Consider the following 24,586-nt stretch of genomic DNA (forward strand, 5'->3'; position numbering starts at 1 on the left):
CATGAGTTTCAGTCATTTATTTAACTTTTTATTCAGGTTACGAGTTATAAAACTCAGATGTTGATGTTTGGATGATGGAGGGGCTCTAATATCAAATCATGAAGGCAACACTTTATCGTTGTCACAGTTCAGTCATCCAGCCCTCACTAGTTTTCCATTGATCCTGCCTCTGCCCCACTCAGCCTGTCAGCCACACCCACCTCATCAGTTCACTCTAATCACCTGTGCACACAGCTGCCTCTCATCACATGCAATCAGCCCAGCACATAATCACCAGCTCCACACTCACTCCTTTGCCAGATTGTTCTGTGCCATGCGAAACTTTCCAGCCTGTCTTCACGGTACCGACCTCGCCTGTCCCGTATTCCCTGCTTCATCTGCATCCTGGTAAATGGACCCAGCCTTCTGTCCCTGACCGAGACTTTAGCCTCTCCTCTCCTGATTCCTGTTTGCCGTTTTCTGGACTGTTTGCCCAACCGCCTGAGTCTGAGTAACCCGTTGAACTTTTACCACTGTTTCTGAGTCATTGAGGCATTTATTAACAGAAGTCATGAGGCATTTATTAACAGAAGGACATCGGATGATACAGACGTCTGGAGAAATGTTCTATTCTCTATCTAGAGTAACTGTGTGCAACACAGTACCCGTGATCAGAGGCAAGAAGTTCTGATATCTATTCCAACTACTCCAGTATTTATGCTTGTTACAAAGGCGTGGTTATGTGTCTGCTTGTGCATGCATATGTGTATTTCAAAAGTAGCCGTTCCGACTCCTCCATCTTCCACCCCCGCGCGTCAGGGTATCATCTGTTCAGCAGTACTCTTCTTCTTTATCTGTGAAAGAAGCACATACTCTCATCCTCCCTGTCCCCTGCCTCCTTACATGGTTGTTCCTGCCTCCTTATATGGTTGTTGTTTGCGAACGGCAATTCTCTAATCTCAACTAGTTGCTAGGTGCGTTTGTACAAGCTGGCTATTTCATTGTCTTTGTGACCTTGACTGACTGCCAAAGGTTTGGGTGCTGATGTTTTGCAGAAAGCAGAAAGCTTGAGCCTGGACTAATAATCACACTATCACACTCTTAAATGATTCAAATTATTGCATCTTATTATCACACTCATTAATCATTACTAATACACACACTAACACATGATTATGAAACTTCACTCATTGATTATCAATTCTTCACGTGTCAGTACTTTGACCAACCACCCTGGTCCTGCAGTACAGGATCAATATCACCTGTGGAAGCTGAAGGTCCATTTTTTTAATCTAGAAAGCCCACTTGTTTGATGTGCAAATTGTAATTTAGGTTACATTTGCAGGTGGATTTGGTAAGAAACTGCGAAAAAGACCAAGATCCAGTTCTTACAATGTGTTCAACCTTACCCACGAAAGAAGAGGGTAAACAAAGAGACCAGAAATGACAGGAAGCATTTTTGACCATTATTGGGTTTGTCCTGTGGTGCATGGAAAGACTTTAGCCCCTCAGAGCATCTCTGTATTATTTCAATTAAATATTATTTACAGTGCCAAATCATAACAAAAGTTATGACACTTAGAGTAGGTCTAGACCACACCCCATGACTAGTTTATGATTTACATACTATTCCCCCTTGAGTACACAGTGGCAACCTTCCCTTAATTATGCAGGAACATCGAACAGACGGTGTTAATGACACTGTGCTCCTGAAGACGAGTGAGAGAAGGAAAAATAAAAGCATTCAGACGACATCTTCAGTTTTGTTAATGAACCCAAAATCACAGTTACTATATCAATGATATTTGATATATGACACTTGAGTCAGCCACAGCTGTAAATATACATAACTTATAATTAGCCAAATAGCTGCTGTCACCCATGAGTGTTCTTACCAAGGTGCAAATCATGGATGCACTGATGAGAGAACTGAGACCTAGTGAAGTAGAAAAAATGGAAATACTTAACTAAAGTACCTTGAATTTGTATTTAAGTTTGTTTTATTTGTTTTGTTTTTTCGACTGATAAGTGCCAATGATTCAGGAAAAGTTGCATAACTACCACATTTATGTCTGAACTCATTAGACATCATGGATGAACTTGGATGTTATTTAAATCATCCCCACAACCCACGTCAGACACGGTCGCAGTAAAGAAATAAATAAATAAGTCACCGAATAATATGTAACAGAAGTAGATAACGTAATGTAGGAACCTCGATATGAACTGCTCCTCTGTAAAAGTCTGTTATTCCTTAACCCCATCCCCCATTTTTGGCCATCTGCTAAGCGTCACAGGAGGGGAGTGTGAGATAAGAAGTTTTGATACCCCTTTTGCGATGTGAGATAAGGAAGTTTTACGACTTTTGCCCTTCTGCTAGTGTAATTAAAACCTGCACTCCGGAACGGTCTACTCCCAGGATGAAGAACCCTTTCCCTTAAATCAACGTCAAATCTGACCGTTAATTGAACTAAGGGTCGGTCTTTCTCTAAGGTGACAGAGTGACATCCAGTGGTAGGACGGGGTAAGAACAAGGACTCCTGTTAAAAAGTTGGAAAAACAGTTAAAGTTTGCCGTTTCATCGCAACTAGCTGTTCAAAGACATTCTTTAAATCTGTAACTGTGTATGCTTTATTTGTACCTTGTTCGTGATTATGTTTATGTGGCTTCAGAAGTGCAAAGTCTCTGTTTAGTCCCTGAATATTCTGTGTTTTAATAATGCTTCCATTCACTCGGTCTGAAGATTTTGGTTAAATTGGATATGAGAAAGGTAGATAACGGAAAATCACCCAGAGATAGTTTAATCTTACCTGTTAGATTGTTGGAATATGAAGCAGCTAATTCGCTCCGAAGCAGGAGGTTGGGTCAGACCAAGACCCCACTTCTTGCGCCTCCGGGGGATAAAGGATCACCGGCAAAGGTGTCTTTCTCTCTTTCCCCTCTTCTGCGCAACTCCTATTCAGTTGTCTTCCATTTTTGTTTTTCTTTTGTTTCCTTTGTTCAACTTCGTTGCTCAAGAGTTTGCAAGAAACGTTACTTAATATTTAGTTTTCTTACTAAAATGTTTTTGTTAATCTATTTTTATCACGCAACTTTAATTCGCGACTTTGTTTGGCCGGCAAGATACATTGAATTCTGCGCGACACCAGCTCAACAGAATCGGTCAGAACTTCTGTCTGACCACCAACAACAGCCAGAGCCAAGCCACCTAAAGGGCCGGAATCCAAGCCAGGACGTGAAGCAGAAAAGTCCAGTCAGACAGTCGACCCAGTCCACAGACAAACCACCGGTCCGCCAAACACCGGGACTCGGACCCACGGAACCTGCATCTGTACTGTGAGATGCCTAGTTGACTGTATTATCAACGGAGAAGTAAGGCTGGCTTTTTACTACAACTTCTGGTTAAGACGTTGTTGATAATTAAGTTCTGATCCGAGTTCTGTTGCTAGGCTAATTAGAGCCAGTTTAAGTCCGCCAGTAATATTATAAACCAGCCCCTTAGGTCTGAATCACTCTGTCTTAAACTTTTTATATCCAGATTTAACCCTTTGTCACTCATCAATTCATTATTGCACTATTCTGTTTGATCCTTGTTAGTTAACCAAATAAATGTTTATAACTTTACGTCGTGTGAGAATCTTCCCTTCCGTGCAGAAATGGATAGTCACTGTTAGGTTGTGGTACGAACTAACGCGTTCGAGACGAGACAAATAACATTTAAACAATCAGTTACTTTAAGTTGCTAACAGGTATAAAACCTTCACCAAAGATGAATAAACATCATTTCTTATTTTGGTGTGGTACACTACTTCCAGGTAAAATAAATCCAAAATTTTTCGCCTAGGTGACCGTGGAGAGCCTTTTCCTGGCTCCGTCCTTCATCGTGAAGATCATGGGAAACAGCAGCATGGGTCTGAAGCCCAGGTTGTAAAACTCTGACATCACTTCTCTTTATTTCTAGAACTTCTTCTCTCCTGCTCCACCACCTCCGTAGCTTAGTTCTCGTAGATTGCGATAGGAGACCCTCTGTATTGTAGCTGGCCTCTCCTGGCATGGGTTTCGCGTATGATTTTCTCCTTCACCTGGGATCAGGTCGCGGGGGCAGCAGCTCTAGCAGGGGACCCCAAACTTCCCTTTCCCGGGCCACATTAACCAGCTCTAACTGGGGGATCCCCACGCAAGTGTGGGAATATATAATCTCTCCACCTAATCCTGGGCCTTCCCTTGGACCTCCTCCCAGCTGGATGTGCCTGGAACACCTCCCTGGGGAGGCGCCCAGAGGGCATCCTTACCAGATGATCCTGAACCAGCTCAACTGGCTCGTTTCAACTCAGAAGAGCAGCGGCTCTACTCCGAGTTCCTCACGGATGGCTGAACTTCTCCCTTGGGTCTGTGAGCTGTCATCTCTGTGTTGCAGGGTTCTGATAACTCCACGCTTGTGTTCCAGGTGCTGCTGGGAGTCAAACAGTAGATACTGATCTGTGCGAGTGGGTTTTCTGTACACCCTAATGTGGAGGCTCCTGTCATTCTCCATATGGACATCACAGTCTAAGAAAGGCAAACTATTGTCCTTGATCTTCCTGTCCACTGGGTTTATATGTTCAGTAAAAGTTTTCACCTCTTTGGATTTGATTTGAACCTGTGTGTCGTCCACATATCTGAACCAATGGCTCGGGGTTACTCCTTTTGAAGGAGTTCAAAGCCTTGTCATCTACCTCCTACATGTATAGATTTGCCACAATAGAGGCTACTGTTGAACCCATGGAACAGCCGTGTTTCTATCTGTAAAAAATGGCATTAAACTGGTAATATGTGGTGTTCAGGCACAAATCCAGAAGTTGGCAAATGTGGTCTGGTTTGAGATTTGTTGGGTTGTGTAAGGAGTTTTCCTGTGTGAGCCGCTCTCTTACTGTGGCCAGAGCCTCCATGGTTGGAATACAAGTGAACAGGGAAGTCACGTAGGACACCATGGTTTCATCTTGATCCATTTTTAAGTCCCGGACTTTTGGATGTGGTGTGGGGTGGTGCCAGGATATTGGCTATGTGCTTGGCAATGTTGCAAGTGACCGAGTTTATGCTGCTGACAATGGGCCTGAGCGGGGCTCCTTCTTTATGGATTTTTGGGAGTGCATATAAGCGGGGGTTGAGTCCTGGGGATAGAGCCTGTAATATTGTGATTTGTCATGACCCCTTCTTTTTCCCAGAAGACATTTACTCCAGTGAATGACCTAAATACTTCTTCGACCACAGAGTACATTCTGTAGCGTTACCTTATTTGAACACACCTATTCACCTTGTGATATAAAAGGCAAGCTCATTATGAAAGAATGTCAGCAATCTGTTTGCGCCTGTATTGTTTTCTGAGTCTGTGTTGTGCAACAAGACCTGGCACCGAGCCTGTTCAGCCCCAAAATGCCAAGCTAAAAATGGTTTTATCTAGATCAACATCTTTTTTTTTTTTTTTCAACCGTTTTTCCGTGATCCGGTCGCGGGGCAGCAGCTCACAGCCCCAATGTGGAGGCTCCTGTCATTCTCCATATGGACATCACAGTCTAAGAAAGGCAAACTATTGTCCTTTACTTCTTCTCTGGTGAACTTGATCTTTCTGTCCACTGGGTTTATATGTTCAGTAAAAGTTTTAACCTCTTTGGATTTGATTTGAACCTGTGTGTTGTCCACATATCTGAACCAATGGCTCAGGGTTACTCCTTATGAAGGAGTTCATAGCCTTGTCATCTACCTCCTCCATGTATAGATTTGCCACAATAGAGACTACTGTTGAACCCGTGGAACAGCCGTGTTCCTATCTGTAAAAAATGGCATTAAACTGGTAATATGTGGTGTTCAGGCACAAATCCAGAAGTTGGCAAATGTGGTCTGGTTTGATATTGTTTGGTTGTGTAAGGAGTTTTCCTGTGTGAGCCGCTCTCTTACTGTGGCCAGAGCCTCCATGGTTGGAATACAAGTGAACAGGGAAGTCACGTCGTAAGACACCATGGTTTCATCTTGATCCATTTTTAAGTCCCGGACTTTTGGATGTGGTGTGAGGTGGTGCCAGGATATTGGCTATGTGCTTGGCAATGTCGCAAGTGACCAAGTTTATGCTGCTGACAATGGGCCTGAGCGGGGCTCCTTCTTTATGGATTTTTGGGAGTCCATATAAGCGGGGGTTGAGTCCTGGGGATAGAGCCTGTAATATTGTGATTTGTCAATGACCCCTTCTTTTTCCCAGAAGACATTTACTCCAGTGAATGACCTAAATACTTCTTCGACCACAGAGTACATTCTGTAGCGTTACCTTATTTGAACACACCTATTCACCTTGTGATATAAAAGGCAAGCTCATTATGAAAGAATGTCAGCAATCTGTTTGCGCCTGTATTGTTTTCTGAGTCTGTGTTGTGCAACAAGACCTGGCACCGAGCCTGTTCAGCCCCAAAATGCCAAGCTAAAAATGGTTTTATCTAGATCCACATCTTTTTTTTTTTTTTTCAACCGCTTTTCCGTGATCCGGTCACGGGGCAGCAGCTCTAGAGGGGACCCTAAAGACGCCAGGTGGCATCCTTACTAGATGATCCTGAACCACCTCAACTGGCTCCTTTCAAGGCAAAGGAGCCGCGGCCCTACTCCGAGATCCTCACGGATGGCTGAACTTCTCCCCCTCTCTCTAAGGGAGACTCCAGCCCCCCCTCCTGAGGAAACACATTTCATATATATATATTTATTTATTTCTATAAATGTGTCCATTCATTCTTGACTGATGACTTAGTGAAGAATTGTGCAAAGTGTTTCACACAGTCGCATTAGAGATTAATCATCTTAAAAGTAATTTCAATCAGTTGTGAATACATGTTTTCCCTTTGGTTAACACAGTCAATCTATAGCAGTTCATCTTTTTTCCATTAGATCTGTGTGAAATGTTTTGAAAAGGGTGTGACCAAAGGAAAACACATTTGAAGAAGACTTCTGCTGTTCCAACAAGATGCCGATGCATATCAAGTGGATCCTAGTGTCTGTAATTTGCCTTGCCATTGTCTCTAAAGCAGATGCCTGTGTTCACTTGAGTAAACATACCATAACATGTGCGGCATTGTCACATGTGGATTTTCACAGGGTTGTATTTTTATGTCGTGCCTGCAGCACATTGGTGAGTTGTGTTGATTTAATGCTCCACCAACAATCTTTCAAGGACATATCCAACCTCGGGCCAACTTTAAGGGCAGGGATCTGGAAGCTCCTGTATAAAAAGAGAGACAGAGAGACACATTCGACGCATCTGCCCGAGAGCTGAAACAACCCAGAGTGGTTCAACGCCGACTTCCATCTGCAGAACTTCAACTCCTGGCTGCTCCACTCAACCTCCGGACGGTAAGACAAGCTGGATGCTCTTCTTCTGTCTGCCCAGCTTCATGTAGACGATGCTTATTATGCATTTACAGGATTACTGGAGCATTCTTCTTCTTCCATCAAGAGGCCAGTCCGGTCACCAGGCATTTATATATTGCTTAAGAAGGAGGTCAGGTGGATGACTGGGTCAAACACATACCGGACGTTCACCCTGGGGTACAGATGTACTTATTTTAACCCTAATCACAATATTTCTTAACTAACCATGTCATTTTGATGGTTAAAGCTAAGTAATGTTAAAAGTGTGTTTAAAACTATGATCACAGAGCGTCAGAAAGGGTCGGTATGTGTCGAGCAGTGAAGGAGAACGGATTCCAGCAGTTCAGAAACGATGATAATCAACATCTGGGTAGAAGCGTTCAATGCAAACATTTTATTCTGTACACTGGGTTGAAGTACTGAACTCAGTACAACGTCCACAACATTCAAACCCCATTTTGAACTGTGGCTTCAGGAAAACACAAAATTGGAATTCCTTCTTTACATGGGGAAGCGTGGTTACCTTTATACACCTCTACAGCTTATTCATGATCTTTTAATTCATGATCCTCATTCTAATCCAACTATTGATTGTTGAATAAACTACAACGTAAGGTCATTAGTCTGAGTCCATTTCATGGATTTTAGATAGTGTAAGAAATCTTTTAATAACCTGATGCAACATGCAATAAAGACATTAAAATACTATGAATCTACTGCACCTTATGCTGTGTGTATATGTGGTGTTGGGTGTAGGGTTCTTAAATACTAAGTACTTACAATGTGATCTGTTTCTCTCCTCAGCAACACTTTACGGCTGAGGCTCCATCATGGTGAAGTCGGGTGCACTGCTCCTCCTGCTGGCAGGTAAACTACCTTTTAAAGTTTTCACCTCTTTAGAGCAAAACCTTTGTTTTAAAGGCATTTCATGAACAGCCTATATTTACAACAGCAGCTTCTTAAGGACCTCTGATTTGACACATTTCTGGTCAAAAATCCATTTAAAGTCAAATCTTTGTTGTAGACATTAAAGTGAATGTGTGGGTTTAAAAGTCAATGATGAGTGCCATTGGGTAAATTTCCACTGGAAAACATTTTTAAAACATATATTCATGCATGAAATCAATATAAATGACTAAAGATATCTTTAACCAACATAAGTAAGTCAAGTTTTGGGCAGTTTAGTTTTATAGAGTCAGTTTATTACTCCACTTGTTCATGAGGCACGTCCCCTTTAACTTTATCCATTTATGAATCACTGTTTCACACTGAAGGGACATATTTATTATATTATTTATTTTAATCTTTTGCATTAATGAATGTCAAAAGTGTAATTGAACAGTAACAAAGTTTGTCATGAATATTGATGTTTAATTATATTTCTTTTGCCGTAGTTGCCGTCAGCCAGGTTGACCCTTCACTCTCCCAAATAACAACAATCACTGATTCTGGAGATGTGGACATCAGAGGCTGTCCCATCTTCTATTATGGAAGGGACTACAAATGGCTGTCTGTGAGTGAATGAAACTTGTTATCGAACAGTTTGACTGCTGATGACTGTCTGTTAGTAAAGATGTCTTACACAGATTTCATTTGATTATCCTGCCGAGAGTTAGATGCTAAGTTGGACATCACTGTATGTCTCTGCAGTAAATATGAAGCTACAGCCAGCAGTGGTAGAACAGGTTGTACCGCAGGCCGTGACTACGATAAACAGTCAATATTAGTCCATAGTGTCAGGAAAATCCCTGTGCAATAACCCAAGCATCCGCTTCCCAGTAAATTATATATTTCTTAAATACTCACTGTCCTTTAACATTATGAATATTGATTGAATCATAGCTGTATACTCTGTCTACACTGTCATATCCACCCACCTCATGTATATGAAGCGGCCTGTTACATTAATATATCAAATTCATATAATTTATTTAGTCTGCCAGAATTCCTAAACCTGCCTGCCTTCTTGTACCTGTATCCGTCTGCCTGCCTTCTTGTACCTGTCTGCCTGCCTTCTTGTACCTGTCTGCGTGCCTTCTTGTACCTGTACCTGTCTGCCTGTCTCTTGTACCTGTCTACCTGCTTTTGTCTGCCTTTCTCTTGTTGCCTGTATTCCCAAGCTGTGCCACATTCTGCACCTTCCAGCACCTTTAAAGCTCCCTAATTCACACGTGAACGCTCATCTGTTGTTACAAATCGTCCAGCACATTAACACAGAGTCATTTTTACACTTCTGTGTTTGTATGGATCAAACAAAGCAGATTCCAGGTGTTAGTTATGTATCTTCAGAGGTGCTGGTCGTAGGTAGGACTAAAACGTTTTGCACCATAATAAGAACAAGAATGTAGTTCCCTGATGAAATGATGCCCTTTTTTTTAATCAAACCCCATCTGAATATGATTGTAACTTGATGGATTTGTTTCTGTTTTTTTCAGGTGACACGTAATCCAGATTCAACCTTTGAAATCTGTTTCACCGATGGTCCAGGTCAAACCTCCCAGGACTGTCTTGTATGGTCAGATGAAGGGGTTACAAACAGTGTCCAAGTGTCGGATGGTCTTGAAGCATTGCAGTTCGGCACTATCAGCTCTGTCCCAAACATCCTTGACGACTCATACTGCAAAGTTACCTTCAATTTCATGGAAACCACCAGCCGTCAGGTGAGTCATCTACACTTCCATGTTTTGAGATTAACTGTGGTGTGGCACAGGGAACTTCAAATCAAAGTTTATTTTTTAAATCATTTGGAAGGCATCTCCTGATATTTTCTGTCTCATCTATTTTTGATTTTAGGCTAAATTTGAGCTCTACAGGATTGAAGGTCAAACAGCTCTGCGGGTCTTTGCCGAGGTTACATTTCCTGGTGATCAGATTGTAAGTAGGGCTTAAATCTAATTAAGTGCTTGCCTTTTGTGAATTATTAAACTAAATTGATGGCATACATCAATAATCACTGTGAGAGATATTGAAAGAATATTCAAATGGTTTTGGTAGATGAATGAATAGACATTTAATGGCTGTACCCAAATCTTTGACTCTGACAGTCTTTATTGAGCATGAGCTGCCACGCTATAAAAAAAAAACTTTAACTGTTAACCACTGCTTCACATCTGTGAAACCTGAAACTAGGCTCCACACAGACGCTTCTCAGATGCTTTGTTGTTGTGACTGTCTGCTCCAGAAGGCTTTGTTCACTAGTGTATTCAGACAATTACAAAGTATTATTACAAAGTAATTTATCCTATTTCAAGGGGCAAGGGTTAAGGGGTAGGGCTAAGGGAAAGGGGTGAGGGGTGGAATTGGGATGCAGCCTAATGACTTGAATAGTTGCAAACAAAAAAAAACTTTCAATTCCAGGCTCCACTGTCCAACCAGTAATACAGCATTAACTTTGATCTTTGTTTATCCTTTTCTAGAACATAACTGCAAAGGTTGGGGGCTCAGAGCTAGAGTCATGGTCATGGCCTAAGACTGAGTTAATCAGCGAAGTTTACGAAGATCTAACTGGATGCAGAGACTCAGGTAGGCAAATCTGATGGTTCCCAATGAAGAGACTGGGACTCCTCATCAAAGCACAAGTGTTGTTATTTCATTTTCTTTAATTTTGCAAGTTAAATATTAAAAATAATTTCACAAACCTATCCCCTTCCAGGTCAAGTTGGTCTAGCTGGTACAGAAGTATTCGTGAATGATACAGACAACTGCCTCACTAAAGAGTGTAGCGTTCTTGGAGAAATATTTTCGCTTAATCGCTGTGGACCTTTCACGACTTGTGAGGGCAACCACGTGTAAGTATGTTTGCATATATTTTGAGAAAAGTTTGAATAAAGGTCAGGCAGACTGATTTAAACGAACCATTTGGACTGAAAGTATTCAGACAAATCACCTGTGAATGATAGTATTTGGATCAGGGCTGCAGCTAACGTTATTTTGATTATTGATGAAACCTTTAACTGTAGTGCTGGGCAATGGAGCCCTCTTTGCTACCCCCTACTTCTGGAGCCCTTGCTCAGACCACACCCATCTTTGAACTCTTCATTTTGATCTCAACAAAACACCTGTAAAGTTTCCTGCACGGTTGTGATTATACAGGGTTAGTGCCATGATGGACCGTTTTAAAAATCAAAGCAGCAGAACCCGATCTTTGACACTGTTAACACTTCTACTACTACTGACACTAATTATGATAATGTGTGCTGTGTGTGTGAAGCTGTGGTCATGTGCTCCAGCAGTATATATAGTATAGTATCTATAGAAAATGAGAGACTCACATCTGTAAGGTTCTGTCTCTTTCCGTCCCATCAGGTGTACTCCATCCCCTCTTGTGTGCACTGTGACTGGCTCCTCAATCATCGATTTCTTCGGCAGAGTCCACACTGCCCCCGATCGATGTGCATACAGTCTGGTGAAGTTTATAAGTGATGAAAGGTATGGTTTCATTGTTGGTTTCAATGAGCAACGCCGTAAAGATGTGCCACTGATTGACTACATTAAGATACTTCTGCCGAATAATAACATTGTTCTGCATCAGGATGGAAGCGTTGAGGTAAGCTGCCAACTAAGAGTGAATAACTGCATATTCATGTGTTTCCTCTTTGTTTGATCGATCACTGAGAATCTTTACGTGCCAGGAGTTACTTTGTGTTGATGTATTTAAAGTTCAGACCTGTGGTGATCCAATGAAAGGGAGGCATACAAAGTTATTAGTGTGTTATCTCAGTTTCTATTTGTCATCATATTTACTTCTATGAAACTAAATCATCTAAGTTTAAAGATCTATTCTTCAGGTGTCAGATATTTAATTATTATTATGGCTTCATATTATCAATTTGATTTTATTAATCTTTTTTACTCCTTATGTCTGTGTGGTGCACGGATCATTCTGTGGGATTTAGGCCGTGCATTCATAAACTCTTTATGTGAACCTTACAGTGTCGTGATTTCAGAGCATTCAACTCTAATGCATGAAAAAAGACGTAAACACTGCAGAGTTGCGACATGTTCATCATTTATGAATAACAGCTCTTTGAGGTTTTCTATCCTCCTGCTGGATGGATTTTCTGCATGATGACTGAACGTTAAAAGCATTGTGACAAAGCCAAAATGTGATTTTGATTCATCTATTTCAAAATGTCTCAATCGTTGACATCCTCCGTCACTTCTGTCATCTGTTAAGTATATATGATGTTATGTATAACTTTGTGACATATTGAGTTCAAATGTGCTGTAACCTGAGCAAAAGATATCCACAATTATTAAAATTTACTAAGGAGAAGAGTGTAAGTGTGAAATATTAATAAAGGTGAAAAAATAACGATTAACATCCTGATAGAAACCTCAAGCTAAGTGGGAATAAGTGCACATACAAAGCACATGTATGTATTTGAAATGTTTGAGACAGTGTTCCTTCACAGATCTGTTGTGATGTAGGTTTTCTCTGGAGATCTACCGGAGCTCACCGACACGCCTCAGCTGTTTGAGGGTTTGGAGCTCACCAAGGACGAGACTGGAATTACTGCCAAGTTACCTCCATCAGTATCCAACATGACCATCTCATTTGATGGCAGAATTGCACGGGTGTCAGGTACAGACAAATGAATCCTGTCTGGACACAATATTGGATACATAAATATTTTTCTTTTTCAAAGCTGGTGTTGAGTTAAAGAATGACAGCTGTGCTTGATAACTTCAGAGTTCATTCATTTCTTTTTAATTGTCTCCTGGCATCAGGATTCAGTGAAGTCCTAACAGGCTTGTGTGGCAGTACAGTTGATCCCTTCTTTCTCACGTCTTTGGCGGATGAGATGCAGGCCTTCGGTGCTGTTGGGTACGACTTAGTCTTAACTTGATGCATGGTTGATTATAAGCTGTTCATTAATGTTGTATAGTTTCAAATGCAATGTTCTTTCCTGTTTGTCATCCCCTAGCTGTGAAATTCAGCACAGCGACGACCCCGACAGTACGATCAACTGCACCATCGCAACTGAACGGTAAGAACTGACCCATCACAAAACACTCTTTCATGCTTCAAACTGCAGTCTTCTTTCCCAAACCTTTCTAAGGTATCATGACGCTGTCATATGAGCAGGGGGGATTCTGGAAGCTAAATAATCCTGTTCAGAAAAGTGCTCATTGACTCTCATTCTTCTTCTCTGCACGGCTGGAACAGCTGTAACCTCTTGAATGAGGCACCCTTCACCGCCTGCCACGACCGCATTGACCCAGAGGGCTTCATAACCTCCTGCGTAAGCCTGACCTGTCAATACCCGATGGTGGACGGTCTCAACTGCCAGTTTTTTGAGGCTTACGCCGATGCCTGTTTGCTGAAAGACATCCCACTGGAGTGGAGGGCACAGACCGGCTGCTGTAAGATCATCCTTCACTTTCACTGATTCTGTTTCACACGATAAGATGTGAATCATATCCCCCTGCTGTTCCTGGATGAAACTATTTTTAATCATACAGATGAGAGAAAGTAGAATCTAATAAGGAAAATGTATTTAACTTGGGTTTAAATACACCATACACAGCCTTCAGTTTCAGTGCTGAAGCTCAGAAGTCACAGTGTAAGTCAAATATACCTCATGTACTCTAACAAAGAAAGTAACAAGCAGCCATGGCTGTCAAATAAATGCAGTGGAAAAGAAGTGGAAGTAAGTTGAATTTAAAGAAGTGAATCAATCAAATACTAAAAATTTTGTTGTGTGTCTGTTTGTGTGTGCAGCTGTCCGTGAGGCGTTTTGTCCGCAGTACTGCAGTGATCACGAGTTCTGCGGAGAGAGCCTTGGTGAAAGGCACTGCCTCTGTCGAGCCACGTTTGCCTCCAACTACAAAGCAACAGACTCTTTAGGTACAGTGCAATAAGTGAAACAACCTCCTCAGAAGTTGTAAACACCATTTTTTTCTTCTATGATAATTATTTCAATAAATACTGGACGTGTTTCTGCCTCCTGTAGCTCAGAACATTATCTTATTTCAATCAAAAGATAACATCAACACAGGCTAGCAGATACTTATGGAGCTCCTCAACCTCAGATGAATCCATATTGGAGTGGTGATGTTTTATATTCTGTTGGGTGTTCAGGCGATCCAACAGTCTGCGTGGAGAGCTCTGCCACTCTGACTCTGGTTGGATGTCTGCTGGCGGGGAAAGGGATCGACTACTCCACCTTACACCTCAATGACCCCGACTGCAAAGGACACATGGATGAAGAGACCCACATGCTGGCTTTCAGCTTCAATAGCAGCAACGCCTGTGGGACGGAGGTCTTGGTGGGTGCACTCCTCTGTTTTGCTCTCTTCAAGAACAAACAATCCTCACCTCCCTTTACCAAAAAAAGTATTGATGAGTGTCAGCCAGGCAGACTGTATGTTACTTTCAGGACAGGCTCGGCATACTTCTTTTGGCTCCTGAGTGACAACACAGAGAGTGACTTATTGTCACTTTATAAAGTTGTTATTGGGAATGTGAAGCAGACGGTGTCCTATTCAAACATGACAGTGACTCTGTGACTGATGTAAGGCTGTTAACTCACCTTTTTTGGACTTTGGTTCAAACCTGGGAGGATATTTTCCACCAGTTTTCTTTTTGAATGACAGAAAGATGCATGGGATTTAAGAACTGGGTGATAAAGACTCTAAACCCCAACGAGGGCTGTGAAAGCACTATGAAATAATCTGACTGCTGTGATGAAATGAACCTTCAGCTGAAAACCAGTCTGTGTTCCTGTCACAATGTAGTCCAACAACAGCCGGCTCATCTACAAGAACACCATCACAACAGGCAACAGCTCCGACATCAGCTCTGGCATCATCAACCGCGACACTAAAGTAAACATCGACTTCTCCTGCTACTACACGGAGCCAGAAGGTGTCAAGAGTGTGTCCTTCAAGATCAAAGACAGGTGTGTGTGTGGAGCTTCATTTGGTTGTTAATGTGAAGCTTGTTTTAGTTAAAGTTTAAGACAGCTGAAGTGTGTGTGTGTGTGTGTGTGTGTGTGTGTGGGTGTGTGTTCTCTCCAGCTCTGTGGTGAAGGAGATCGTATCTGGAGTTTGGAATTACACACTGATGATGAACGCCTACACCGACTCCAGCCTCGTAAACCTTGTCGACATGGACACTGAGATCCTGCTGAACCAGCCGGTCTGGGTGGAGTTAAAGACAGAGGGGCTGGATGAAGACATGGTCGCCATAGTGACCGACTCCTGCTGGGCAACCAGCCAGACTTCACCTGACAGCAGTCCGCGACACGACCTCGTCACTGACGGGTGAGAAAAATTGTGAGACTTTGTCAGCGGCTGTAAGAATCAGCTGCTGAAGTCATCGTGTCTGTTTTCTGTTTCCTGGCAGATGCCCGAACTCAGCTGACACGACGGTGTCAGTGTTGGGAAACGGACTGGGAACGTCCAACGCCGTCACTTTCAGAATGTTCGAGTTTGTCGGCGAAGCAGATGAGGTGTACCTGCACTGCATGGTGGAGCTGTGCCCCACACTGGGCCAATCCTGTGCTCCGGTAAGCAGCTGGAGTAAATACTGAAGTAAAAGTAGTTCTACAACAAGGTCAAACTTACGGTGTTGAATCCACTTGTTTTAAAAATGTGTTTCAGAAACAAGTGTGTACTTAGAAAGAATGATGTATGTAAAACTTGTCTAGTATATAATGACTGTATGTAGCTACAGCTAAATGTGAGACTTGGTAAAGTGTCCTGGCTAACTTCCTCTGTCTCACAGAGCTGTGGTGGATAAAGCTAATGTTAGACTTGGTAAAGTGTCCTGGCTAACTTCCTCTGTCTTACAGAGCTGTGGTGGATAAAGCTAATGTTAGACTTGGTAAAGTGTCCTGGCTAACATCCTCTGTCTCACAGAGCTGTGGTGGATAAAGCTAAATGTTAGACTTGGTAAAGTGTCCTGGCTAACATCCTTTGTCTCACAGAGCTGTGGTGGATAAAGCTAATTGTTAGATTTGGTAAAGTGTCCTGGCTAACATCCTCTGTCTTACAGAGCTGTGGTGGATAAAGCTAAATGTTAGACTTGGTAAAGTGTCCTGGCTAACTTCCTCTGTCTTACAGAGCTGTGGTGGATAAAGCTAATGTTAGACTTGGTAAAGTGTCCTGGCTAACATCCTCCGTCTCACAGAGCTGTGGTGGATAAAACTAATGTTAGACTTGGTAAAGTGTCCTGGCTAACTTCCTCTGTCTTACAGAGCTGTGGGGGCAGCAGGAAGCGCAGAGCTTTTAGGACTAAATATGCAGAAGGAGACGCAGCCCTCATCACCATGGGCTGGAATAATTAAAGATCCCTTCCATGGTATGTATGAACTGAATGAGTTGTTTGAGTCGGATGATTTGATCAAACTGATGGAGCTAAAAATGTCCTGTTGGTGATGCCAGAGGAAAGGTCACGGGGTCATTCAAATCAAAAGGCTTCATCCTCTCAGTAGCAGGAGTGTGATGAGGAAAGTTAGCAACAATGTGACTATTTGAGCTCTGAACCTTCATCAGAGACAAAGTATAAATCCTGACTCATCACAGTTTTGTCTGGTCGTTCTCAGCCGATTCCTGACTTCTGATTCGTCCCAATACGGAGCCTGAAATCTCACTGCTGTGAAACAACGTCGGCAGATCATCTTCATTTGATCCACCTGAGATGGCAAATATTATTCCTGCAGAATCTGTGGGCTGCTGATTTAATCCACGATTCATGCTTTTTATTATTCTTTTTGAAATCAAACATAATCTTTGGTGAAATCATAGAAGTGAAGTTTTGAGTGAAGAACACGTTTAGAGGGTTTGATTAACGTTGGGCACTACTTCCTGGTACTGTGGGTTCAAATATCTGTCTTCCTTAATATGAACTGTCCTTTAAATGTACACAGCGTAAATGCTACTGAGTGACTGCAGAAACTCAATTTTAGTGTTTAGTTAAAAACGTTTGTCAGACTCTGAAAGAAGGAAAATACCGATGCGAATGTGAACATTGAAGTTACTGCAAATGAAGATTGTCAGTTAAAACTGTCTGAGACGTGCTGTTGTACCATTATTATGTAATCATTACTACGAGCAAAAGAAAGACCAAAAAAAATCAATAAAGGTTGTGGGTAAACAAACATGAGTTTCAGTCATTTATTTAACTTTTTATTCAGGTTACGAGTTATAAAACTCAGATGTTGATGTTTGGATGATGGAGGGGCTCTAATATCAAATCATGAAGGCAACACTTTATCGTTGTCACAGTTCAGTCATCCAGCCCTCACTAGTTTTCCATTGATCCTGCCTCTGCCCCACTCAGCCTGTCAGCCACACCCACCTCATCAGTTCACTCTAATCACCTGTGCACACAGCTGCCTCTCATCACATGCAATCAGCCCAGCACATAATCACCAGCTCCACACTCACTCCTTTGCCAGATTGTTCTGTGCCATGCGAAACTTTCCAGCCTGTCTTCACGGTACCGACCTCGCCTGTCCCGTATTCCCTGCTTCATCTGCATCCTGGTAAATGGACCCAGCCTTCTGTCCCTGACCGAGACTTTAGCCTCTCCTCTCCTGATTCCTGTTTGCCGTTTTCTGGACTGTTTGCCCAACCGCCTGAGTCTGAGTAACCCGTTGAACTTTTACCACTGTTTCTGAGTCATTGAGGCATTTATTAACAGAAGTCATGAGGCATTTATTAACAGAAGGACATCGGATGATACAGACGTCTGGAGAAATGTTCAATTCTCTATCTAGAGTAACTGTGTGCAACACAGTACCCGTGATCAGAGGCAAGAAGTTCTGATATCTATTCTAACTACTCCAGTATTTATGCTTGTTACAAAGGCGTGGTTATGTGTCTGCTTGTGCATGCATATGTGTATTTCAAAAGTAGCCGTTCCGACTCCTCCATCTTCCACCCCCGCGCGTCAGGGTATCATCTGTTCAGCAGTACTCTTCTTCTTTATCTGTGAAAGAAGCACATACTCTCATCCTCCCTGTCCCCTGCCTCCTTACATGGTTGTTCCTGCCTCCTTATATGGTTGTTGTTTGCGAACGGCAATTCTCTAATCTCAACTAGTTGCTAGGTGCGTTTGTACAAGCTGGCTATTTCATTGTCTTTGTGACCTTGACTGACTGCCAAAGGTTTGGGTGCTGATGTTTTGCAGGAAGCAGAAAGCTTGAGCCTGGACTAATAATCACACTATCACACTCTTAAATAATTATACTCATTGCGTCTCATTATCACACTCTCATTAATCATTACTAATACACACGCTAACACATGATTATGAAACTTCACTCACTGATTATCAATTCTTCATGTGTCAACATTTTGACCAACCACCCTGGTCCTGCAGTACAGGATCAATATCACCTGTGGAAGCTGAAGGTCCATTTTTTTTTTAATCTAGAAAGCCCACTTGTTTGATGTGCAAATTGTAATTTAGGTTACATTTGCAGGTGGATTTGGTAAGAAACTGCAAAAAAGACCAAGATCCAGTTCTTACAATGTGTTCAACCTTACCCACGAAAGAAGAGGGTAAACAAAGAGACCAGAAATGACAGGAAGCATTTTTGACCATTATTGGGTTTGTCCTGTGGTGCATGGAAAGACTTTAGCCCCTCAGAGCATCTCTGTTTTATTTCAATTAAATGTTATTTACAGTGGCAAATCATAACAAAAGTTATGACACTTAGAGTAGGTCTAGACCACACCCCATGACTTATTTATGATTTACATACTATTCCCCCTTGAGTACACAGTGGCAACCTTCCCTTAATTATGCAGGAACATCGAACAGACGGTGTTAATGACACTGTGCTCCTGAAGACGAGTGAGAGAAGGAAAAATAAAAGCATTTAGACGACATCTTCAGTTTTGTTAATGAACCCAAAATCACAGTTACTATATCAATGATATTTGATATATGACACTTGAGACAGCCACAGCTGTAAATATACATAACTTATAATTAGCCAAATAGCTGCTGTCACCAATGAGTGTTCTTACCAAGGTGCAAATCATGGATGCACTGATGAGAGAACTGAGACCTAGTGAAGTAGAAAAAATGGAAATACTTAACTAAAGTACCTTGAATTTGTATTTAAGTTTGTTTTATTTGTTTTGTTTTTTCGACTGATAAGTGCCAATGATTCAGGAAAAGTTGCATAACTACCACATTTATGTCTGAACTCATTAGACATCATGGATGAACTTGGATGTTATTTAAATCATCCCCACAACCCACGTCAGACACGGTCGCAGTAAAAAAATAAATAAATAAGTCATTGAATAACATGTAACAGAAGTAGATAACGTAATGTAGGAACCTCGATATGAACTGCTCCTCTGTGAAAGTCTGTTATTCCTTAACCCCCCACCCCCACCCCCGACCCCTTTTTTTTGGCCATCTGCTAAGCGTTACAGGAGGGGAGTGTGAGATAAGAAGTTTTTATACCCCTTTTGCAATGAGATAAGGAAATTTTACGACTTTTGCCCTTCTGCTAGTGTAACTAAAACCTGCACTCCGGAACGGTCTACTCCCAGGATGAAGAACCCTTTCCCTTAAATCAACGTCAAATCTGACCGTTAATTGAACTAAGGGTCGGTCTTTCTCTAAGGAGACAGAGTGACATCCAGTGGTAGGACGGGGTAAGAACAAGGACACCTGTTAAAAAGTTGGAAAAACAGTTGAAGTTTGCTGTTTCATCGCAACTAGCTGTTCAAAGACATTCTTTAAATCTGTAACTGTATATGCTTTATTTGTACCTTGTTCGTGATTATGTTTATGTGGCTTCAGAAGTGCAAAGTCTCTGTTTAGTCCCTGAATATTCTGTGTTTTAATAATGCTTCCATTCACTCGGTCTGAAGATTTTGGTTAAATTGGATATGAGAAAGGTAGATAACGGAAAATCACCCAGAGATAGTTTAATCTTCCCTGTTAGATTGTTGGAATATGAAGCAGCTAATTCGCTCCGAAGCAGGAGGTTGGGTCAGACCAAGACCCCACTTCTTGCGCCTCCGGGGGATAAAGGATCACCGGCAAAGGTGTCTTTCTCTCTTTCCCCTCTTCTGCGCACCTCCTATTCAGTTGTCTTCCATTTTTGTTTTTCTTTTGTTTCCTTTGTTCAACTTCGTTGCTCAAGAGTTTGCAAGAAACGTTACTTTATAATTAGTTTTCTTACTAAAATGTTTTTGTTAATCTATTTTTATCGCGCAACTTTAATTTGCGACTTTGTTCGGCCGGCAAGGTACATTGAATTCTGCGCGACACCAGCTCAACAGAATCGGTCAGAACTTCTTTCTGACCACCAACAACAGCCAGAGCCAAGCCACCTAAAGGGCCGGAATCCAAGCCAGGACGTGAAGCAGAAAAGTCCAGTCAGACAGTCGACCCAGTCCACAGACAAACCACCGGTCCGCCAAACACCGGGACTCGGACCCACGGAACCTGCATCTGTACTGTGAGATGCCTAGTTGACTGTATTATCAACGGAGAAGTAAGGCTGGCTTTTTACTACAACTTCTGGTTAAGACGTTGGTGATAATTAAGTTCTGATCCGAGTTCTGTTGCTAGGCTAATTAGAGCCAGTTTAAGTCCGCCAGTAATATTATAAACCAGCCCCTTAGGTCTGAATCACTCTGTCTTAAACTTTTTATATCCAGATTTAACCCTTTGTCACTCATCTATTCATTATTGCACTATTCTGTATGATCCTTGTTAGTTAACCAAATAAATGTTTATAACTTTACGTCGTTGTGAGAATCTTCCCTTCCGTGCAGAAATGGATAGTCACTGTTAGGTTGTGGTACGAACTAACGCGTTCGAGACGAGACAGATAACATTTAAACAATCAGTTACTTTAAGTTGCTAACAGGTATAAAACCTTCACCAAAGATTAATAAACATCCTGTCTTATTTTGGTGTGGTACCCTACTTCGAGGTAAAATAAATCCAAAGTTTTTCGCCTAGGTGACCGTGGAGAGCCTTTTCCTGGCTCCGTCCTTCATCGTGACGATCCGCCTCATGGGAAACAGCAGCACGGGTCTTAAGCCCTGGTTGTAAAACTCTGACATCACTTCTCTGTATTTCTAGAACTTCTTCTCTGCTGCTCCACCACCTCCGTAGCTTAGTTCTCGTAGATGGCGATAGGAGACCCTCTGTATTGTAGCTGGCCTCTCCTGGCATGGGTTTCGCGTATGATTTTCTCCTTCACCTGGCATCAGGTCGCGGGGGCAGCAGCTCTAGCAGGGGACCCCAAACTTCCCTTTCCCGGGCCACATTAACCAGCTCTAACTGGGGGATCCCCAGGCAAGTGTGGGAATATATAATCTCTCCACCTAGTCCTGGGTCTTCCCTTGGACCTCCTCCCAGCTGGATGTGCCTGGAACACCTCCCTGGGGAGGCGCCCAGAGGGCATCCTTACCAGATGCCTGAACCAGCTCAACTGGCTCGTTTCAACTCAAAAGAGCAGCAACTCTACTCAGAGTTTCTCACGGATGGCTGAACTTCTCCCTTCGGCCTGTGAGCTGTCATCTCTGTGTTGCAGGGTTCTGATAACTCCACGCTTGTGTTCCAGGTGCTGGTGGGAGTCAAACAGTAGATACTGATCTGTGTGAGTGGGTTTTCTGTACACCCTAATGTGGAGGCTCCTGTCATTCTCCATATGGACATCACAGTCTAAGAAAGGCAAACTATTGTCCCTGATCTTCCTGTCCACTGGGTTTATATGTTCAGTAAAAGTTTTCACCTCTTTGGATTTGATTTGAACCTGTGTGTCGTCCACATATCTGAACCAATGGCTCGGGGTTACTCCTTTTGAAGGAGTTCAAAGCCTTGTCATCTACCTCCTCCATGTATAGATTTGCCACGATAGAGGCTACTGTTGAACCCATGGAACAGCCGTGTTTCTATCTATAAAAAATGGCATTAAACTGGTAATATGTGGTGTTCAGGCACAAATCCAGAAGTTGGCAAATGTGGTCTGGTTTGATATTGTTTGGTTGTGTAAGGAGTTTTCCTGTGTGAGCCGCTCTCTTACTGTGGCCAGAGCCTCCATGGTTGGAATACAAGTGAACAGGGAAGTCACGTCGTAGGCCACCATGGTTTCATCTTGATCCATTTTTAAGTCCCGGACTTTTGGATGTGGTGTGGGGTGGTGCCAGGATATTGGCTATGTGCTTGGCAATGTTGCAAGTGACCAAGTTTATGCTGCTGACAATGGGCCTGAGCGGGGCTCCTTCTTTATGGATTTTTGGGAGTGCATATAAGCGGGGGTTGAGTCCTGGGGATAGAGCCTGTAATATTGTGATTTGTCAATGACCCCTTCTTTTTCCCAGAAGACATTTACTCCAGTGAATGACCTAAATACTTCTTCGACCACAGAGTACATTCTGTAGCGTTACCTTATTTGAACACACCTATTCACCTTGTGATATAAAAGGCAAGCTCATTATGAAAGAATGTCAGCAATCTGTTTGCGCCTGTATTGTTTTCTGAGTCTGTGTTGTGCAACAAGACCTGGCACCGAGCCTGTTCAGCCCCAAAATGCCAAGCTAAAAATGGTTTTATCTAGATCAACATCTTTTTTTTTTTTTTCAACCGTTTTTCCGTGATCCGGGCGCGGGGCAGCAGCTCACAGCCCCAATGTTGAGGCTCCTGTCATTCTCCATATGGACATCACAGTCTAAGAAAGGCAAACTATTGTCCTTGACTTCTTCTCTGGGGAACTTGATCTTCCTGTCCACTGGGTTTATATGTTCAGTAAAAGTTTTAACCTCTTTGGATTTGATTTGAACCTGTGTGTCGTCCACATATCTGAACCAATGGCTCGGGGTTACTCCTTTTGAAGGAGTTCAAAGCCTTGTCATCTACCTCCTCCATGTATAGATTTGCCACGATAGAGGCTACTGTTGAACCCATGGAACAGCCGTGTTTCTATCTATAAAAAATGGCATTAAACTGGTAATATGTGGTGTTCAGGCACAAATCCAGAAGTTGGCAAATGTGGTCTGGTTTGATATTGTTTGGTTGTGTAAGGAGTTTTCCTGTGTGAGCCGCTCTCTTACTGTGGCCAGAGCCTCCATGGTTGGAATACAAGTGAACAGGGAAGTCACGTCGTAGGCCACCATGGTTTCATCTTGATCCATTTTTAAGTCCCGGACTTTTGGATGTGGTGTGGGGTGGTGCCAGGATATTGGCTATGTGCTTGGCAATGTTGCAAGTGACCAAGTTTATGCTGCTGACAATGGGCCTGAGCGGGGCTCCTTCTTTATGGATTTTTGGGAGTGCATATAAGCGGGGGTTGAGTCCTGGGGATAGAGCCTGTAATATTGTGATTTGTCAATGACCCCTTCTTTTTCCCAGAAGACATTTACTCCAGTGAATGACCTAAATACTTCTTCGACCACAGAGTACATTCTGTAGCGTTACCTTATTTGAACACACCTATTCACCTTGTGATATAAAAGGCAAGCTCATTATGAAAGAATGTCAGCAATCTGTTTGCACCTGTATTGTTTTCTGAGTCTGTGTTGTGCAACAAGACCTGGCACCGAGCCTGTTCAGCCCCAAAATGCCAAGCTAAAAATGGTTTTACCTAGATCCACATCTTTTTTTTTTTTTTCAACCGTTTTTCCGTGATCCGGTCGTGGGGCAGCAGCTCTAGCAGGGGACACCAAAGACGCCAGGTGGCATCCTTACTAGATGATCCTGAACCACCTCAACTGGCTCCTTTCAACGCAAAGGAGCAGTGGATCTACTCCGAGTTCCTCACGGATGCTGAACTTCTCCCCCTCTCTCTAAGGGAGACTCCAGCCCCCCCTCCTGAGGAAACACATTTCATATATATATATTTATTTATTTCTATAAATGTGTCCATTCATTCTTGACTGATGACTTAGTGAAGAATTGTGCAAAGTGTTTCACACAGTCGCATTAGAGATTAATCATCTTAAAAGTAATTTCAATCAGTTGTGAATACATGTTTTCCCTTTGGTTAACACAGTCAATCTATAGCAGTTCATCTTTTTTCCATTAGATCTGTGTGAAATGTTTTGAAAAGGGTGTGACCAAAGGAAAACACATTTGAAGAAGACTTCTGCTGTTCCAACAAGATGCCGATGCATATCAAGTGGATCCTAGTGTCTGTAATTTGCCTTGCCATTGTCTCTAAAGTAGATGTCTGTGTTCACTTGAGTAAACATACCATAACATGTGCGGCATTGTCACATGTGGATTTTCACA

General features: G+C 42.4%; 1 protein-coding gene across 1 annotated transcript; it reads left to right on the forward strand.

Annotated features, from left to right (window-relative positions):
* Positions 1–7,217: 7,217 nt before the first annotated feature.
* Positions 7,218–17,471, forward strand: LOC310964603 (uncharacterized protein). Its single transcript, XM_083937792.1, has 19 exons — positions 7,218–7,347; positions 8,170–8,232; positions 8,760–8,878; positions 9,801–10,025; positions 10,159–10,239; positions 10,782–10,887; positions 11,018–11,153; positions 11,671–11,911; positions 12,796–12,949; positions 13,096–13,192; positions 13,293–13,355; positions 13,535–13,731; positions 14,090–14,215; positions 14,450–14,637; positions 15,106–15,269; positions 15,388–15,633; positions 15,716–15,878; positions 16,569–16,672; positions 16,917–17,471. The coding sequence occupies exons 2-18, from the start codon at positions 8,196–8,198 to the stop codon at positions 16,656–16,658; spliced, it is 2,433 nt and encodes an 810-aa protein (XP_083793918.1). The 5' UTR covers positions 7,218–7,347; positions 8,170–8,195; the 3' UTR covers positions 16,659–16,672; positions 16,917–17,471.
* The last annotated feature ends 7,115 nt before the right edge of the window (positions 17,472–24,586 follow it).

Source organism: Echiichthys vipera (assembly GCF_963691815.1).
Source record: "Echiichthys vipera genome assembly, chromosome: 23".
Taxonomy (NCBI): domain Eukaryota; kingdom Metazoa; phylum Chordata; class Actinopteri; order Perciformes; family Trachinidae; genus Echiichthys; species Echiichthys vipera.

Bases quoted from the DNA above. Each gene is read 5' to 3' on its own strand.
- LOC310964603 (XM_083937792.1), top strand. From the start codon at position 8,196: ATGGTGAAGTCGGGTGCACTGCTCCTCCTGCTGGCAG. The intron at 8,233-8,759 runs GTAAACTACCTT...CTTTTGCCGTAG, and splicing joins ACTGCTCCTCCTGCTGGCAG to TTGCCGTCAGCCAGGTTGAC. The intron at 11,912-12,795 runs GTAAGCTGCCAA...GTTGTGATGTAG, and splicing joins ATCAGGATGGAAGCGTTGAG to GTTTTCTCTGGAGATCTACC.